This window comes from Myotis brandtii, unplaced genomic scaffold (assembly GCF_000412655.1).
Source record: "Myotis brandtii unplaced genomic scaffold, ASM41265v1 scaffold43, whole genome shotgun sequence".
NCBI classification, from domain to species: domain Eukaryota; kingdom Metazoa; phylum Chordata; class Mammalia; order Chiroptera; family Vespertilionidae; genus Myotis; species Myotis brandtii.
The window spans coordinates 2,436,573-2,455,734 of NW_005366455.1; the positions used below are offsets into that span (position 1 = coordinate 2,436,573).

The 19,162-nt window shown below is 42.9% G+C and overlaps 2 protein-coding genes across 3 annotated transcripts in view; one reads left to right on the plus strand and one right to left on the minus strand.

Moving 5' to 3' along the window:
• FASTKD2 (FAST kinase domains 2) overlaps positions 1 to 2,756 on the minus strand; it is a 14,782-nt gene extending 12,026 nt beyond the window's left edge. The window contains exons 1-2 of the mRNA XM_005874225.2: positions 2,685 to 2,756; positions 1,225 to 2,037 (exon numbers count right to left, since the gene is read on the minus strand). Coding sequence (XP_005874287.1) covers positions 1,225 to 1,947 — 723 coding nt within the window. The 5' untranslated portion in view covers positions 1,948 to 2,037; positions 2,685 to 2,756. The remainder of the gene's footprint in view (positions 1 to 1,224; positions 2,038 to 2,684) is intronic.
• Positions 2,757 to 3,066: 310 nt separating this feature from the next.
• The window catches only part of MDH1B (malate dehydrogenase 1B, NAD (soluble)), a 20,143-nt gene continuing 4,047 nt past the window's right edge, over positions 3,067 to 19,162 (plus strand). For both annotated transcript variants that reach the window (XM_005874227.2, XM_014546090.1), the window contains exons 1-10: positions 3,067 to 3,094; positions 7,188 to 7,300; positions 11,437 to 11,571; positions 11,773 to 11,915; positions 12,480 to 12,976; positions 13,619 to 13,760; positions 15,123 to 15,286; positions 16,687 to 16,826; positions 17,128 to 17,179; positions 18,721 to 18,783. In XM_005874227.2, coding sequence (XP_005874289.1) covers positions 3,073 to 3,094; positions 7,188 to 7,300; positions 11,437 to 11,571; positions 11,773 to 11,915; positions 12,480 to 12,976; positions 13,619 to 13,760; positions 15,123 to 15,286; positions 16,687 to 16,826; positions 17,128 to 17,179; positions 18,721 to 18,783 — 1,471 coding nt within the window. In that variant the 5' untranslated portion in view covers positions 3,067 to 3,072. The remainder of the gene's footprint in view (positions 3,095 to 7,187; positions 7,301 to 11,436; positions 11,572 to 11,772; positions 11,916 to 12,479; positions 12,977 to 13,618; positions 13,761 to 15,122; positions 15,287 to 16,686; positions 16,827 to 17,127; positions 17,180 to 18,720; positions 18,784 to 19,162) is intronic.

The following is a 19,162-nucleotide window of genomic DNA, read 5'->3' on the forward strand; positions in this document are numbered from 1 at the left end:
GTACTTCAGCATTCTGTACTACTTTCAGCTCCCGAACTTGTAAACTTTTGCTCTGGGATGAACAAGCAATCTTCTCTGCTTGAAAAACCATCCCGTTCACCATCAATCTCTCACAAACTGCTGTGTATTCCTTGGATTCAGCTTAGACATCATCTCTGATTGAGCTTGAATTCTAGTTCTACAATGGGCTAGGTAGGTGTTTGTTCATTCATTATGGACACATTTATCAAGTACCTACTAATAGTGATATTATCAGATTCGTGACTTTTGGGAAGTGTTTTAACCTCTCCAAGCCTAAATTTCCTAATCATTGGTAAGATGAGAGTAACACTACCTATTTTAAAAGGCTACACTGAAGATTACACGCAGCAATTGTTTTCAAACATATCTCTGCCACAAACACTAATCCTGTATCCTTCTCCCTCATCTCCTCTTCCCATCAGGAAGGCCTTCTCCTGACTAGAATGGACGCCCATTATACTCTCATAAGACTCTATACTTTTGTTTCATTGCACCGGAAGTTCTTTGTAGCCATTATTTTGTTCACAATTAAATCCCCTTGTGCTCAGTACAATGCCTGTAACACAGTTAATATAGGACTCGAATGTTGGTTATTTTTGTGATTGCCCACAAAATAGCCGTATTCCCTCCAGATTGTAAGGGTAGGAATCATGTCTTCTGTATCTTTATATCCCTAGAGACAAGTTCAGTAACTGATGCATAGTTGACACCCAATATCTACTGCATAAAAGAATCCACCAGCTGTGTGACTTTAGCCAACTTGCTCAACATCACTAAGTCTGTTTCCTCATTTGCAAAACTAAGGTTAACATCAACTTTACAAAGCTGTTAAGAGGACTGAATACAATTATATAAGGAAGAGGTGTAGGTACATCCTTTTTCCTTCCTTTAACTACCCAACCTTCCTTGCATATTTTTTCTCTCTCCTCATTTTATCTTACTCATCATTATTATTCAACTCTGAAGAGAAAAAAAAGGGGCAAGCTCTCATAAATTTCATAGCAAAAGGAAAGACAGACCTGGCTAGTTTAAGGACTCTACATCATATATACAGACGCAAATAAAAAGGAAACTACCTTTCCTCTGATAGTCTATTTCCCTCCATTATTTCAAGATATGCCAAGACCACACCTCTGTTTCCCTTCATTCATTCAAGATCTACAAACCGAGGAAAAGGATGTTTAAGACTCCTTTTGATTATACCTGGACCACCCTCAGCAGAGTCTGAACCAGCAGAGTGTTCTGAGGAATGCCGAGCCTCACGATGGCATAGAGGCTGAACAGCAGGTGGTCGCAGTACATGATCTTGGCTTCTCTCATCATGTGTTCACACAGCTGGGTAAATGCAGGGTGGCTGAACATCAGCTGTTTTTCAAAGCGTCTCTGGTCATCGGACATCCTTTTGGCAATCGTCCACATGGCTGAGAAATAGTTACTACTGGGAAAGGAAGGTGCGTTTGCAAATGCATCTAACACATCACTCAGGGAATTGCCCTGCGACAGTTTCTTAAAGTTGACAGGGGTGGGCTTTGTCTCCCTGGTGAGAACATCTTCGTCAGAGGCCTCGTGATCAAAGCGCATCTTCTTCAATCCATCCTCAGGGATGGGAGACTGTTTTGAGTCAAAGGACAGCCTTCTAGGACACAAGAATCTGTTGACCGGAAGGGCTGTTACGGGGCTGATGCCCTTCGTTTGAAAGACATCATCTCCTGGTTTAAAAACCGAGGCATCCTGAAAGAGATATCTAATAGGTGATTGCGTTTTACTAGCAAAGTCGTTGGAGGGATGGTTTCTTGGGCTCCAGTTTGAATAAACAATTTCTGGTCTGCAAAATCCCAAAGGGTTCGGCCTCGCGGTTCTGCTGGCGGGAGACAAAGCACTGAACTGCCGGAGGTTCCACAGAAAGGAACCTGCTCTGTTACTCATTGTGCTCTCCACGGAAGCACTGCCCAGAAGTTGTCAGGATGTTACCAACATCGCTCCTGTCCGCGGAAGAGAGCACGTGCCGCTGCTTTCCTGCGGGGAAGGGGTTATGAAAGGAATAAAAATGGAAGCACAGCTCTTACTCAAATGACATGCATTTAACTGACACTAAAGCGGAGACCTGCGGAGACGTGAAAGATTTACACTAAAATGGTAAACTCTCTGACCAAGACGTGCCTCCTCCACCTCTACACACGTGCGGTCTCCGAGGAGCCAGGTTACTTCGGAAGCACTATGCTCTGTACAACTGAGGTTTGTGGGTTTTTTTTAAATGAAGTGGATTTCCGATGCAAAGTGTCCCCACAAAGCTTCCTCTACATTGCCTTGGAGATGTCTTCAAAGAAGCGTAAGGGTTTAACGCCGGTCCATACTCGTTAACAAGAGGCGTTAGAACCTGGACTATTAAGAACAAGGCTTTGGACCCAGGAGAACGGCTCCGGAGACAAAGCAGCAAACTAAAGTGATGCTCGCATGTGGCCTGAGTGCGGGAGGGGGAGACACCTGCCAGCTCCAGGGTTTCAGAACCAGCGACAGCAGCCCGTCCGTGCAGAACTCGGCCTCCCGGGTTCACCCCGCTCCTGAACTCAATGCCGGGGGACCCCTGAGACCCGTCTCGGAAAAGCCGCAAATCTAGAGTGCAGCCCCGCCAACTGTCCCGCCCGTGCGCGTCCTCCACTCACCTTAGCCCTGAACCCCGTGGCTGCCTTCGGGAACAGCCGAACCGCACGCCCGCGAACTGCTCGTCTCGCGAGATTTGACGGATTTGACGGGTCCTTCTGAGGACCAAAAGTGTTCGCTCGCAGCGATTGGAGAAGGAATCGCCCGATACTAGAGAAAAGAAAGCTTACCAAAGGAAATGACTAGTGTTCTTAGCTTCAATGATGGGAATGGGAGAGATCGCAGAGCTTTTATAGGCTACGTATGATCGTGTACCCCAACAGCTAATCTTCCCTGCGGGGCGCCGGACCCCGCGTTCAGCTACAGAGTGCGCCTGCGCCGCGTCCTTGGCAGCGTGGTTGCCAGGCAACTGCTGAGTCGCGGTGTCTGCCCCGGGACCAAAGCTTCAACATGGCCAAATTCGTGCTTGCGGGTGAGTGATCCCCGCGTAAGCCCGCAGATCACTGAAAACACCAACAACTGCTGGCTTCCTATAGCCGCTTGGCAGTGATCTTCTTAACTGGCTTCTGCTTTAGCAACTCCAGCCTCTTTATGGACCATCCCAGGCTTTCTGATACAGGCACTCAAGGATGTTGATTGGGCAGTGCCCCTGTGCAAAGCACTGCAGGACACTGGACATATAGGACGAAGGGGTAGGGGGAGGGGGTACGTCCTTGCCTTTGAGAAACGTTCAGTTTCATGGTGTACAGAAGCATGTGAACAAGTAATTTTGACACAATGTGATCAATGCAATGAAGAAGACGTGCACAGGGCTCTGGGGGTTGTTACAGGAGCTGATGTGTGAAAGTTTGACATAGGGAGGCCATTCCAGATAAAGGCAAAGAGGCTAAGAGCCTCATGGCCTAATGGACGATCTGGATATGGAGGAAGTGACTGGACCTGGAGCTAGAAGGGGAGCTGCAACCAGATCTTCAAGTGCACCAAGCAAAGGTGTTTGAACTGTACCTTAAAAGCAGTAGGGAGCCGCTGAAAAACTTAGCAGGAGAGTATCCTTAATGGGCCTGCATTTTAGGAAGCCCACCTTGTCAGCAATGGAGGGGAAGGATAGGAAGTGATGACTGGCATCCAGAAAAGCACTGAAGAGTCTTTTGCTACAACATGCTATTGTTCCTGCCTCCTTCTCTTCTCAACAAGATTCTTAAAAGGGTAGACTGCTCTTCTACTTCTAGGTCCTCCTTCCACTCAATCTGGCTTCTACATCTGCCTCCTTTCCGAAATGGCCCTCACAGAATCACCAGTGACTTGAGAGAAGCTGTCCAGTTCTTGTCTTATTTGGCCTCTTTGATGTACTAACACAGTCGGCACCTCCCATCTTCCTGAAAATCTATTTTCTTTGCTTCTTTATTCATTCAGAAGGATATTTTTGAGCACCGACAGACTGTATGCTGGAAAGACAGTGGTAAACAATGTACAAAGAATGCTGCACGTGTGGCAGCGGCAGGGCAGGGTTTGATAGGAGCAGTGGCCCTGGCAGAGGACCTTACTTAGTCAGGCCAGGGAGCTTCCTAGAGGCAGTGACTTTTAAGCAGGGACCTGAAAGGGACTTACCAGGGAGAAGAGGTAAGAAGGAAAAGAGCAGTTTAGCCATGGGTAGTAGGAAGTGGGGTTGAAATGAGGAGAACTAGCTTGTGTTGAATATTTTAAACTTTATCCGAAGTACATGGAAGGTTTTTGGAAGGGAAGAACATAGTCAAATTTGCATTTTATCTGAGTGTTATCTCTGCAGTGTGGGAAGAGAAAGACTGGATGCCAAGAGCCCAGTCAGCTGCTATAATTTTGTAAGGAGATAATGTTGGCTTGACCTAGGCTGGTAGGAAACAGAAATGGAAAGAAGTGAGTAGATTGGAGAGATGTTAGGAAGGCAGAAGCCATAGAATTAGTTGTCTAATTTGGTGGAGGGAGGCAAGTAAGGGAGAAGAAAGAGTTAAAATTATTCCTAAGCAGTGCTGCAACCACATCTTCTGGTAGATGAGTTATTGAAAAAGAACAGGCTTAATACTCTGGATACTCTTAGATAACTTGATAGATGGTCATAAAGAATATATGAGAAGGAGCAGATTTAGTGGAGGAGTGGTAGCAAAATCCATCATAGATATGCTGAGTGTCTATGGGACATTAAGAAGGAGATGAAAGAATACAGAAGGGTATAGGTAAACTGAATAAGGAGACAGGTCTGAATTGGAAATACAGATTGCTCCTTGAACCCAAAAGAGTGGAGGAGATTGGCCAGGAAGAATGTGCAGGATATGAAGAGAAGAAGCCTTGCATAATGTTTACCTTTTAATGTATTGATAAAGGAATAAGAACCTATAGTGTAGAGTGAGAAGTGACCAGAGAAGTAGAAAGAAATCCTGGAGAATGTCCAAGCAGAGTGGGTGCTTCAAAATGTTAACAGTGGGCCAAATGCTGCCAAGGGTCAACAAAGGTCACTAAAAATATGTTTATTGAATTTAGTCACATGGAGGTCCTGGTGACCTTCTAGAGCAGCGGTTCTCAACCTGTGGGTCGAGACCCCTTTGGAGGTCAAACGACCCTTTCACAGGGGTCGCCTAAGACCATTGGAAAACACATATATAATTACATATTGTTTTGTGATTAATCATTATGCTTTAATTATGTTCAATTTGTAACAATGAAAATACATCCTGCATATCAGATATTTACATTAAAAAAAGACCCCTTTGGAGGTCAAACGACCCTTTCACAGGGGTTGCCTAAGACCATTGGAAAACACATATATAATTACATATTGTTTTGTGATTAATCATTATGCTTTAATTATGTTCAATTTGTAACAATGAAATTGGGGATCACCACAACATAAGGAACTGTATTAAAGGGTCATGGCATTAAGAAGGTTGAGAACCACTGTTCTAGAGAATGATGGGGAAAGCCAGATTGCTGTGGGATGAGAAATAAATGGAAGTAAAGAACTAGGGATGGCAAGTGTAGAGAACTCTTTTATTAATAATAAAAAGAAGAAAGTGTTAATAGAAAAGGTCAAGCAGAAGACAATAGTTATGGGGGGCATGGACTTTTTGGTTTTTAGTACAGGAGAAACAAATATAATGAGTATATTTAAATATGAAGAAAAAGTTTCATTAGAAACAGAGCTAAGATTCTAGAAAGAAACTGAGCAGAATCTATGAACATTCTGAAGGCAGAAGAGGGTAGTATTCAGAGCATGCATGGTAAGATGAGACCCGAACAGGAGGTAGGGTCCCTCTTCCATTGAATAGAAGAAAGAAGGAAAGGATGCATCCAAATGCAGAGGGGCTGGTACCTGTGATGGCAGGAGATTGGGGTCTTTCCCAACTGATGTCTTGTTCTATGACTTGGCTTTGTTTTTGTAGAGTAGAGAGCAAGGTTATCTATTGTTTTCTGATGGTCCAGAAAAAATGTTGGAGATAAGGAAGAGATTTGAAGGAAGTGGACAAAGTCTGGAACAGCAGTTGTGGAGAAAAGAAGAGAATGCTGTAAGGGATCTGAGGGCCAGCTGAGGCTGATGGCCATGAATGTAATGGTGCCTCTAGGCTTGGTTCTGCCATGTTTCTCCAGGGGTATCTAGCAGGTGGGACATAGGCCTAGGAAAGACAGGTAATTTGGTTCATCCAGAGCGATGGGCTTTTATCAGGTGTATTTGCCAGAGCACAGTGGGGCAAATTAGCCAGAGAGTGGTTTGGATTCTTGAACGATGGATTTGAACAAGACAGGGAGGCTAATATATAGGGGGAGATTGAGAGGGATTGATGACTTAGAAGTCTCCATGAGGTCAAAGAACTGGTAATTGTGGTAAATGGGGAAGCATGCTATAGAGAGACTTTTGCATATGGCCCCTGCCAATCAGACAGCCAATCCCATGCACATTGGTGGCTTTAACTTCCTGTGTGTTGATGGCTACATCTTAAGCCCTTACATAGAGCTTGCACTTCAGACTTACACATGCAGCTGCCTGCTGCTCACATCCACTTAGATGTACTACAGATCCCTCCAACTGCACTTAGCAATAAACTTATCACCTGTGATTTCTCTCTGCTAAACTCAGGATCATCTACTCAAGCCAGAAAGTAGAAGTTATCCCAGACTCTCCTCTCTTCCTCAGCTTCTCCTCCCCCCAATACTCCTGCCACATACATCAAATCCACATGTGATTCTACCACTACTCCTCCCTTCACACTTTGCTTTTCATAGCTACTAATGAATAGTTCATTGGTAATAGTTCATGTTTAATTAGTAGCATGTAAGCCTCTTAGAGGAAGTGAGATCTAACATAGTACTGGAGGAGAGTGAATATTCAATAGTCTTTTTTTCCTTTCCACGTTTTATTACTTAAGATTCCGACCTTTTTACCAATATAGTAAAAATCAAAAGTTTATGTGGCGGCAATTTATACTATAACTGTGTTACAAAATGTAACTACATGATTAATTAGATAGCGTATACTTAAAACTGCATGATAATTTCTGTATGACAAAAGAAGGCATTGCTAATTTGAACTCTTTTAGGTAGAGCAGATGACCCATATTATGCTAAAGCAGAAATCCTGGCAGACTATTTACAAAAGAATCTTCCTGATTTTCATGTATTTAAAATTACCCAACATCCTGATGTTTGGGAGGTAAGAAGCCTTTACAATTTATTAAACTTACACATGCACAAAAATGTTTCTAATTTGATTAACATTAGCTAGTATATCAGATAGGCTTCCAGCAATGAATGTTCGTGTACTATTGATATTTTACTACTAATAAAATAAGTCCCCACTTATCAGCCTCAAAGCATTATTTTTTCCTAATACCAATTAGAACACAAGAGGCCCTAACAAATAAGTAGAATCCAAGTAACTTTTATTGCACTTCTTAACTCTTCATTCACCTTCATATTGATTTCTAATGGCATGAGGTGCTTGTTTATTGAAATACCCTTCTTTGGGATTGGGTTTCCCCAGAAACAGACTGAGATGAAGATTTAGGTGAAGGAATTTCCTTTATTGGGGGGTGCTCTTGGGAACAACATCCTGGGAAGGAATGAGGGCAGCAGCATTGGGCAATGGAAGGAGTTGAATTGCCATCCAGCTGCAACAAAGGGCTCAGCCAGTCATACAGGGAAACTCTGAAGCTGGGTTAGCCTTTCAGAGATACCCCCAAAATAGGCAAGGAGGCCGGGCTTTTGTACTCGCCCAGCTAACAGTCACTGGATGCTGGCTGCCCAGGGAAGGCGTTTAACTTAAGGCAAGAGAACTTCCTTCAGCTAAAGCCAGTTCCTGGAAGGAGACTGGGCACTGAGCAGTCGGCAGCCAACACTCCCGGTGGCTGAGGGACTGAGTGCCTGGGTCGTGAAGGGGCAATCTGGACTGCAATGACAGGACCCGCCACAGTGCAGCCGTTGTGCGTTTTGGGTCCGCATGCTCTGTGTAATAGGTCCACACCATCTGGGAACAGTTTGTCCAAGATTCTGGTTGGCCTCTCTCCCTAGGAAAACTTTACAAGATGATTAGTCACATGAACTATAGTCTCCACTACCCATCATTTCAGGGCTGCAACTAACACTCATCACCTTTCTTCTCTATTGTCCATTCTAGAGTCCCCTTACTCTCCGCTGGTCTAAGTGACTTGTTAGGTGTGGTGACCTATACCTGTATCTGTGCACCCTAGTCTCCATTTCTTTTATAGGATGCGACTGTGCACTTGTCCACTTGTTGTCAAAATTGAGCAAGTACCAAAGATGCCCCCGTAAATCATCTAGACAACAAATATTCTCTTCTGCCCACATTGGGTGATAGCTGCCCTACATGTTTCTGATCATCAGGGCCAATTATTCCCTCCAGGATGGTAACTCCTTCCCTTGCCTGCTGGTCTCTTTGGCAAAGAAACTCAAAGTGACCCAGTGGCATCGCAGCCTAAAGTTTAATGGGAGTCTTCCTGATAGAAGCAACCCCTACCCTGGGATTTAGAACCTGCAGATCCACAGAGTCTAGGGCAAGTGACTGGAAGTGATGGTAAGCAGGGTCACTCTTCATTTCATCCCTTGGTTCCTGGATTTATTCATTCTAACTATTGGGACAAAACACTATATTGATTTATGATATTTATTGCCTCCTGAAAGATGGCGCCCCATCTTTGCAAGGCATCAGTCCCAAGCTGGTGCCTGTGCCTTCCCTCTATCGGGCTGCTAGGTGGTGTTTTACACGATAGGGCCAGTGAATCCCTTGGTTATGTGCCCAACCCCACACATCCTTTACACTAGTGTGGGTCCCTTAGTTTGAAGTGGTCCCATGTTGACAGGTTAAATATTGTGAAAGCTCTTGAACAGGGTGCTGGGCAAAGCCCTACAGGCAGAAAAGACAGTTCTTTACCCAGAATATATGTTGATTCAAGTCAAGATGAATCACTGTCATGTCCAGGGTGGGAGGGGGTCCAACTATAATCAACTTCCCACCAAGGGGCTGGTTAGTGAGTTCAAGGGATAATGCCACTCTGAGGGGGTCAGCATTGGTCTCTGTTGCTGCATATTGGACATTTAGTAGCAGCAATAGTTGCATTAGCTCTGGTGAGTGGCAGCTTGATCTCTAGAGTCATTGCATAATCCCTGCCTCTTCATGAGCCCACGTGCCTTCAGCTGTCTAAGCTATCTTCCTGCTGGGTTGTTTAGTGCTTCTTTCTTTCTTTCTGCTAATCCTCACCCAAGGATATATTTCCATTGATTTTTAGAGAGAGTGGAAGAGAGAAGGAAAGACAGAGAGAATTATCAATGTGAGAGAAACACATCGATTGGTTGCCTCCTGTACAAGCTCCGGCCAGTGCCTGGGCTGGGGAGGAGCCTGCAATCCAGGTATGTGCCCTTGACTGGAATCGAACCTGGGTCCCTTTGGTCCACAGGCCGATGCTCTATCCTCTGAGCCAAACTGGCTAGGAGATATATATATCATATATATATATAGATTTCAGAGAGGAAGGGAAAGGGAGAGAGATAGAAACATCAATGACAAGAGAGAATCATTGATTGGCTGCCTCCTACACACACCCTCCTTACTGGGGATCCAGCCCGCAACCCAGGCATGTGCCCTTGACTGGAATCGAACCTGGGTCCCTTTGGTCCACAGGCCGATGCTCTATCCTCTGAGCCAAACTGGCTAGGAGATATATATATCATATATATATATAGATTTCAGAGAGGAAGGGAAAGGGAGAGAGATAGAAACATCAATGACAAGAGAGAATCATTGATTGGCTGCTGCCTCCTACCACCCTCCTTACTGGGGATCCAGCCCGCAACCCAGGCATGTGCCCTTGACCAGAATCGAACCCAAACCCTTCAGTCTGCAGGCTGATGCTCTATCCACTGAGCAAAACTGGCTAGGGCTACTGTTTCTTTCACAATAGATACTCTCTGGTAGGTACTGCTCCCTAGCCTCTTGTTTCAAGAATCTATCATCCAAATGGCCTGGCGTCCAACTCTATAACAGCATGTCCTTTAAAGACCTGGCCTAGAGTGGACAGCCACCCAGGGCTTCCCAGCAATACTGAGAACCCTTTCATCAGTGCGTATCTTGTCACTTTGTGAATGTAGTGCCCCAAGGGCCTTCTAGAGTACACAGTTGACTAAAGGGTTTCCAGAATTCTATAGTAGCATATCCACTCCTGCATGACCATTTTTCTAAGCCTTTTAATCCCTTCCATTGTTTTCCAAGGCAGTTCTGGCATTTCTTTGGTAATCATCACCTTCCCCAATCTTAGGAGAATCATCCCAGCAACGTGTTATTGCTCTCTTCCAAGGTCTTTGCCAGGGTGTACACTCTTGAATTGCAGAAGAGTGATTAATATTGATAAATTCTCCCTTGTCCAACTTTATGTCCCACTCTTGATTCAGCATCCTCGGGGGCCAGTCCCATACATATTCTCTCATCTCTTGCCAGGATATCAACATGCCCTGGATGCTGAAGGTCCTTTTGGGTAGAGTCCCTTATTCCATAGACTCAGCACTTCATTGGGAAGGCTGTGGTGTAAAATAGGGGGCCCTGGGAGAATCTTCACAGCAGCACTGTTTGCTTTAAGGTGGGATAAAAGCAGAGAGATTTCAACATCAGAAGCGAAATTTGTTTCTAAGATTTTATGTGTTAAGGTAGCATCATTGCACATGCCTCCAAAGACAAGAATGCTCTTATGTACTTTACCCATAAGAATGTTGTTGTCTATCTCTACTCAGCTCTTGTCATTGGAGGACCTGATCTACACAAACCAAATAATGATTTAAGATGTTTCTAATAAATATTATCAGAAATCCCTGTGTAATTTTTAGCTCATTAATTTAATCTGAGCAATATACACTATACTTACAGATGTGGAAAGCAATATCAAATTTTTACAATATTGGAAATTCCTTACGACTGGAAATATCTCAGACAGAAGAATAAGGGGGAAATCCATTAAACTTTTTGAAAATCAGTTGAGTTGGAACACTTGGCTTATCTTTAACATAAACATCCCAGGTCTCCTCAGCAAAGAGAGCAACTTCCTGTGCCTTTATTTTGTCAGTGGATTTGAAGAATATTATTTCTTATTTGCTTAATTTGTTATTTAACTCATCACTATTTTTTATATTTACATTTGAGCTAATGTAAATTTTATGCTATCTAAATTTTATGTATATTCAGTAATGGCACAAAAAAAGCCAGTATTTTAGTGTTTGAATTCTAAAGTATTGAATTCTGAGGTCTATTTAATGTGTGACTGCACTTGGAATATCATTCAATAGGAGTGGCTGAGAGATGTGTGTGAAAAGAATAAATGGAGCCACAAAAGTTCCCCCATCATCTGGAGGGAGCTGCTGGATCGCGGAGGCAAGGGCTTGCTTCTGGGAGGGTATAATGAGTTCCTGGAGCATGCCCAGGTATGTAAGTTAAGTTGATTTATCTGTTTAAAACATTATCATCTCTCACATTGTTTCATTTTTCCAACGTCTTGCTTTCTAAAAGTCTCCTCTCAGCTCTCTTTTTACTCCCTTCTGGCTTTACACAAGAACTTTCCATTAGAGCCATTATCCACTAATTGTCTTCTCTCGGGGGCTGACTTTTTCTTTTGCCGTGTTTAGCTTTACTACGATGTCACCTCTAGCATGACGACTGAGCTGATGAAGGCGATTGCTCAGGAGAACCTGGAGGCTCATATACAAAAGGAGCTGGAGAAAGAATCCCTGAAAGACCTCATTGACCCCTTGCAGGTCTGGATCACCAGGTGGGACAGTCAAAGCCCAGGATTCGCAAGGTTGGCTGTTTATATTTGAAAGGAGGAGGATGTGGGATTAACTCCATGATAGAAGATCTGAATATCAAGTTTGAGGTGTGTGTGTGTGTGTGTTTCTATTTCTCTCTCCCTTCCCCCTCTGAAATCAATACAAATCCTATATAATAAAAGGCTAATATGCAAATCAACCGAATGGCAGGATGACTGGTCGCTATGATGCTCACTGACCACCAGGGGCAGACACTCAACACAGGAGCTGCCCCCTGGTGGTCAGTGTGCTCCCACAGGGGGAGCGCTGCTCAGCCAGAAGCTGGGCTCAGGGCTGGCATAGTGCTAAGGATGTCTGACTACAAGCAGGCCTAAGCTGTCAGTCGGACATCCCCCAAGGGCTCCCAGACTGAGGGTGCAGGCTGGGCTGAGGGATCTGCCCCCTCACCCCCCGCCGAGTGCACGAATTTCATGCACCCGGCTTCTATATATTATTTTTTTTTAAAGAATAAAAGCTTAAAAGGGACAAAAGCTTTAACCATTGCTAATCCAGCTTTGCACTGTTAGTGCGTCTGCCCCTGCCTGCTACAGCCTCATCCCCATCCTGACCAGCGGGGAGGTGTTCGGAATGCACACGGAAATCAGCATAGCTCTGCTTGACAACAAGCAGGCGGAAAAAACCCTCCAGAACCTCGCCCTGGATGCACAGGACCTGGTGTCGCCTGTGCTGCGCAGCGTCTCCATCTGCACCAGAATGGAGGACGCCTTCCGCCAGGCCCACGTGGTCATCATCCTGGACGACCCCAGGACCAAGGAGGTGTACACGGTGGAGGAATGCCTCCGCAGCAGGGTGCCTCTGTGCAGGCTCTACGGCTACCTGATCGAGAAGAACGCTCGCGACTCGGTCCGAGTCATCGTGGGAGGAAAAACCTTTGTCAACCTGAAAACGTTGTTGCTCATGAGATACGCCCCGAGCATCGCGCACAATATTGTCGCCGTGGCGCTGGGGGTGGAAGGGCAGGCCAAAGCGGCGGTGGCCAGGAAGATGAAAACATCCCCCTCATGTGAGTGAACTCCTGTCTCTCTGCTTGTGTTTCTAAGCAAGTATGATTTCAAAGCAGCTGGGAAGAAGCCCGTACCCTCTAGGAAACCTTCAGGAGTCTGGGGTAGGAAGTGCGAAGCCCATTCAAAGAACTTCTTAGTGTGTGATCTGACCACTGTACAAACATGTTTTTTTAACTGGCTTTCGTGACCACCTGACCTTGTCCATCATTATATAATAAGGTTTATACTTTGCAAGTAATACTTTGAAACCTAATATTCCATTTTTTCCCCGTGACAACAGTTGAAAAGGTCACCAATGTTTTAAAAAAATAATTTTAAAACAGTTCTCTAAGGTAAGCAGGTTAATGAAGTCAGGACCAAGGCGAGTGGTACAGTTTTCAGCAGCAGAATCTTCAGGGAGCATGCCAGGATTCCTGGATTTCAGTTGTATGCCCGCACCAGAGCATGAGTAAGGCTTGCCAAACCCTGATTAAGGAGATGATTGAGCCACATGATTTGCACCATTTTAGGCAGCATAAACTTTGATCTATTTTATAGCAAAAGGACCAATCCTAAAACAAGCACAAAGAAAAAATAGGCGTCAGGCAATTTTGTAGACTGAAGTTCATTATTAGGTTAATTTTTATTTCTTTTCTTCACAGACATCAAAGATGTGATAATTTGGGGTAATATTAGTGGAAATTGCTACGTTGATCTGAGAAAAGCCAAGATTTACAAATATGAGAGTGCTATTTGGGGACCTCCTCACTTTTCTCGCCCTGTGTTAAGCTTGGTTTTTGATAGGTACTGTCTATTTTTAAGTGGAGTATCCTAACAGTGTTGAATAAATGTTTAATAGTTGTTGTAATCTTTTAAACCATCTTGGAAATCTTTGGGCAAAAATAACTTGACTGTTCACACTCATCTTTGTTTACGCTCTCTATTGAAGAGACATAGAAAGTTCCATAAGATTTCAACTAGTCAATTCCCACCCCCAATTTATTTAGTTTTGAAATTATAAATTTTTACATTTCAGATTATCTTTAAAGTGGCTCACATATCCCATTAAAGTTATCTCTAAAGCAAGGTATGTAATGTGAGTCTCATTTACTATAAAGGCAGAGATGTGTATCCAGGTTGAAATTAGTCGGCCAGTTTCAAGAACAAGGGATCAAGATGGTGAGCAGGCCCAGGCCCGCTGGGTGTGCTGTCCCAGAGAGGCAGAGCGCAGAAGCAGTGAGGAGCACAGTCCCTAGGGCCAAGACACCTGAGCTGAAATTCTCACGCAGCCAATTATGAGCTGTGTGACTTTAGAGAAGTTAATTAACCTCTCTATTCCTCAGAGTCTTCATCTACAGAGTGGAAGTGGTAATACAGTAAGGGCCTTGCAGGGTCATTGGGAAGATTACATGGGTTAATATTACCGGTAAAGCCCTTCGAACTGTGCCCACCACAGTCAACCCTATCATTGTGCTCAGGCAGAGGAGAGAAAGGGGGAGGAGAGCCTTTGAAGCATTTTGCAACACTTGGCAGCACTTTCCTTTCCAATGGCCCTCCTTCCCCTTCCTTCCCTTCCTCAGACCCTAGAAATCATACTCTCGGAGCAGGTTCCTCTGCATTTGTTGCCTGGGTAGGGGCAGTGTCTAATGGAACTGCAGCGTGATGGCTTCGCAGGGGCAGCCATTTAGTGGTTGCTCTAGTCCAGCTGGACTATTCGCCGCCTTGAGACCTCAGATTATAAAGCCAAAGTTATCTCTCTAGTTCTCAGTGTGAATAATTCAACGTTTTATGATGTTATTTTATTTAAAATGAATACCACCCATTCCAAGATAGTATCTACACAGGATAAAGTCTTCGTCATGAAAGTAACTGTTCTTGTAGCCTTCGACCTCTTTTCTGTGTTTCATATTTGTATTATCATGTGTTTCATATTTGTATTATCATGTGTTTCGTTTGAAACTTTGGGATTCCTTTCTGCTCTATCTCATTACTTTTCAATCGACTTTTTATGGGATGGAAGAAGCTTAAAGAAAGGACAAAGGAAGTTGTATCTCTCTTTTGTGGAGATGATTTTTTTTTTGTACTCAGATTCATTGACCTAGGGAGCAGTCTTTTTTATTTCCACTTCTCCCTTCATTGGAAAATTGTTTCTTTCTTTTCTTATAGTGAGTGGATAAACAGAGAATTTGTGACAACTCTTGAAGATTTGACTGCCACAGGAAAACAATTTGGAGGCATGTTAGCTGCACACAGTATAGCCACTACATTGAAATACTGGTACCATGGCTCACCGTATGGGGAAATCGTGTCCTTAGGAGTATTGAGTGAAGGTAAGCCTGGGTCTTTCATATCTTGTAATATTGAAAAACCTCCATGTATACCTCGTACTCCCACTTCTGTGTCCCACCTATTATCTCTTAACATGATCATTAAGCTGTCTAGGTTTTCACAATTTCATAATTGTGTTCCTTGTCTTTCTTGACAGTTATTAGTGGAACCACCATCCTCCCCATTCTTCCTGTGACTACTGTGCAGTTCAAGGAAATCTTCCCCAAAGCCCCCAAGTCAGATTAATCTCTGTCTTTTGTATTCACATAGCATTATGTTCCTCCATCAGAAAGCATATTACATCCCGCCTTTATCCATGGTGTGGTTAGGTTCATATGTTCCCTCCATTAGAGCGTGTACCCCCTGCAGACAGAGCTTTGCCTGGGTCTCCTTCATGGGTGGGTGAATCTTGCTCAATTGCAGTTACGATGTATGAACATCCCCTTTGTGTGAATTCAAATCAGTATATTACCTTCTTAGTGAGATCAGTATTTTAAATTTTACCTTTATTTGTAGAAACTTTAATTAATCGCTATAGGAATTCATCAATAAACAATGCAATATTGGGGAAAAGGAGCTTGTGGTCATTGCTCCCTGAAACTATATAGGTAAATCCTCATATGTTGCTCACCCATAAAGCTATCCCTTTACAGAGAAAACAAATAGAGAGTGAACAGAGAACCCGGGACACCCACTGAGGAAGTTTTTTTAGATCCTAGTTTCTTGACTACCTGCATTTATTTTGCTCTTGCGGCAATATTTTTGATGACTAGATTGGCAAGCATAATTTTCTTATTTGACCAAGGTGCAGAAGAGGCGGGGCAATTTTATTTGAATGTTGCTCACTTAGTAACAGGTATTGTCAATCTTTTTGTCTGGAGCACATCCAGACTGGGAACCAGGAGCTAAGAGGAAATCAGCAACGTTCCTGCTCCCTCTTGTTCCCTTCCTAGTCCTCATGCCTGACCTATATGACTGCCATAGTCCCCTGGAAGAGCAGGAGACCAGATTGGACAAGGCCTGGGGCTCCTGGGCTACCGAGGGGCACAAGGTAAAGCCTTGGGAAGTAGACAAAAGGAACCCACACCAGGTGGAGGAGAAAGGCTGCATCAGCCCTCCAGGCAGAGGCAGGGAGTCTGACCCCAGCACAGAGGGATAAAGAAGAAGGAACAGGGGTGCTCCCTTCCAAGAGAGAGACTGAAGGGGGGATGGCCAGAACCTGGACAGGTGGCAATCAATACTCCTAGAGAGTTTCACCTCGCCCTGGGGAGGAATGACCAGAGGTTTAGTTCCACCGTTATCATTAAAACCATGTATAATGTCCGCTCCACAATACTTAGTAGGCAAGACTTATTTTTCTGAGTGTTTTTGCTTTGCTTTGCTTTGTGTTTGCTCACCGCAGGCCAGTTTGGCATTCCTGAAGGGATCGTCTTTTCTATGCCTGTGAAATTTGAGAATGGAACTTGGGTGGTTCTCACAGATCTCAAAGATATCGAAATAAGTGAACAAACAATGGCCAGAATGACAAGTGATCTGATGCAGGTAAGGTCAGAGTAGATACAAGGCAACTGACTTTGATAATGATCTTAAACCGATTCTCTGAGGCCAAGGCATACCTTTGTTTTCTTTGGGTTCAACTTGAATCTTATTTTGAAAAACAATAAGGAACCAATACAAGTTTGAAAAAAATCAGCAGACCAACACTACTCATTTGGTTACATAATTTCTGGTATGTTAAAAAATACTTGGTTATTTAAAAAATCAAGAATCAAAGTGTTTTTCTATTAAATAATGATTAATAATACTGGTCATTTAATTCTCTCATTGTAAAATTTTTCAACAGGAGAAACTTGTTGCACTTGGAGATTTGTTATATTTTCACCCATATCAACCAGGTAATCTTTCAGATGTGATGTCCTATTGGGACAATAAAAGTGTTAAAATATTTGTTAAAACTGAGTCACTATTTAATATAGATAAATAAAATCCTTATATTATCACCTTTAAACTCAATTATTGACAAAATAAACTGCCATGTTTACTATGTCCTTTGAAATAAAACATCTCATAAGAATGCTAAAGAAATCACATCTTAAAAACACTATGACCATATAACTTTTGTAGATACCCCATGTATTAGTTTCCTCAGGCTGCCATAGCAAATTACAATAAATTATTGGCTTAAAACAACTTTATTCTCTCAATGTATGGTTGTGTGATTCGCAAAGGTGGTCAGTTAGCTGAAGTGGGAACCTAGATGCATGATTGTAGTAAGTCTTGAAATATTATAGTGTACTGCCACCCCTGCAATTAGAATAAAAATAACACTATACTGCATTCCAATATAGTATATATTCCAATATACTCATTCCAATAAAATTCTGAATATTTTCATGATGACCTTATTTGGAATAGCAAGTTATTTCCCAAAAGTTTTTATTTTTCTATTTTTTCTCATATTTCTCTTGTTTTCTGGCACCCTAAATGGATGCTCAGGTAATTTGGTCATTGGCATTAATCATAAGAATGGAAAATGAGTAGTTTTGTTATGTTACTTACCATTTAGGAAGGAAGGAGGTGAATCAAAGAAGTTGAGAATAATTGCAAGAAAGCACTGAAGTGATCTATAGGGGTCTAGATTAGATAAAGAAGGAAGCAATAAATATAAATTAAATTAAAAGCTGCAGGCAGGGGTGATATTGAAAATATTTAACAAGTATGGTATAGATTTCAACCAATTAAAACAGTTGCTGCCTCTCAGAATGGATTAACTGGTAAAAACAAACAACAACAACAACAACAACAAAAAACCTGGCTGGGAACAGGATTGCCCTTGGTTCAGATCATCCAGAGGAGAGAGAGTTTAGTGAGGTTAAAGGTCAAAGTACCGGAAGTGAGAGTAAAGACAGGGAGCCTGCAAGGAAAAGAGGTTACAGCAGAGGGTGGGTTTGAGGAAGTCAAGTCTCCAGGAGTGGCCAAACCAAATGAAACTCAGAGGCAGCACAGAAGTGGAGGGTGCAGGCACAAAAGTCTGAGGAGCCTTTGGCTTTCCTGCATTTGACAGACCTCTAAAACTATAAATTTCTTTCATGACAATGTCATTGGAGCAGTCATTCTAAATTTGACTCCATTGACTGATAGTCCTAAATTTCCCACAACACCTGAATTATAGTGGATTTTCTGAAAGAAAATGACCTGATAATATGCTGAATTTTTATTAACAAAGGTCAAGGTGTATATGGAGTTGATTGATCTTGACACTGTCACCATTGGACCTTGCCCAAAACATGGTTCCAGAGATTCCAAGATCGGGGCATTGAAAATAATCAGAACTTTGCGAGTTAGGGCATTTCTGCTTATTTACATATCAGTGAGATGATTCATGTGTGAGAATTGTTTAATCTTTTCAGTTAATACTTAATTTTCTGACTCTTAGAACATGAAAAGGCTGCCTTAACTACCACAGATGACAATGAGGAAAATCAGGAATATGCAGATGGTAGGTATATCAATTGGAAAAAATAAATGCCCTTTTCATCCAAGACTTGACACTACATTTCAAAGGAATTTGTTTACCTGTTAGTTGTATAATGGGAGTTGAATCCTACATCACCCTCATCTTATACTCAAATATAAGATCATATTTAAAATCTGTTAAAATCTTTGAAGGAAATTACCAGATATTCATTGAGCACCTTCTATGTGCTGGTCACTGTGAAAGACGCTGAGGGACATAGTAAGGGAGTTATGGCCACACAAACACATCTGGGGGAAAGAAGCCATGAGAATATGAAAAGGTAAATGCCAAGATACACAATGAATTAAATAGCTCAATAAAACTAAAGTCAAGACAGACCAAAAGGAAAGAAAATATATAT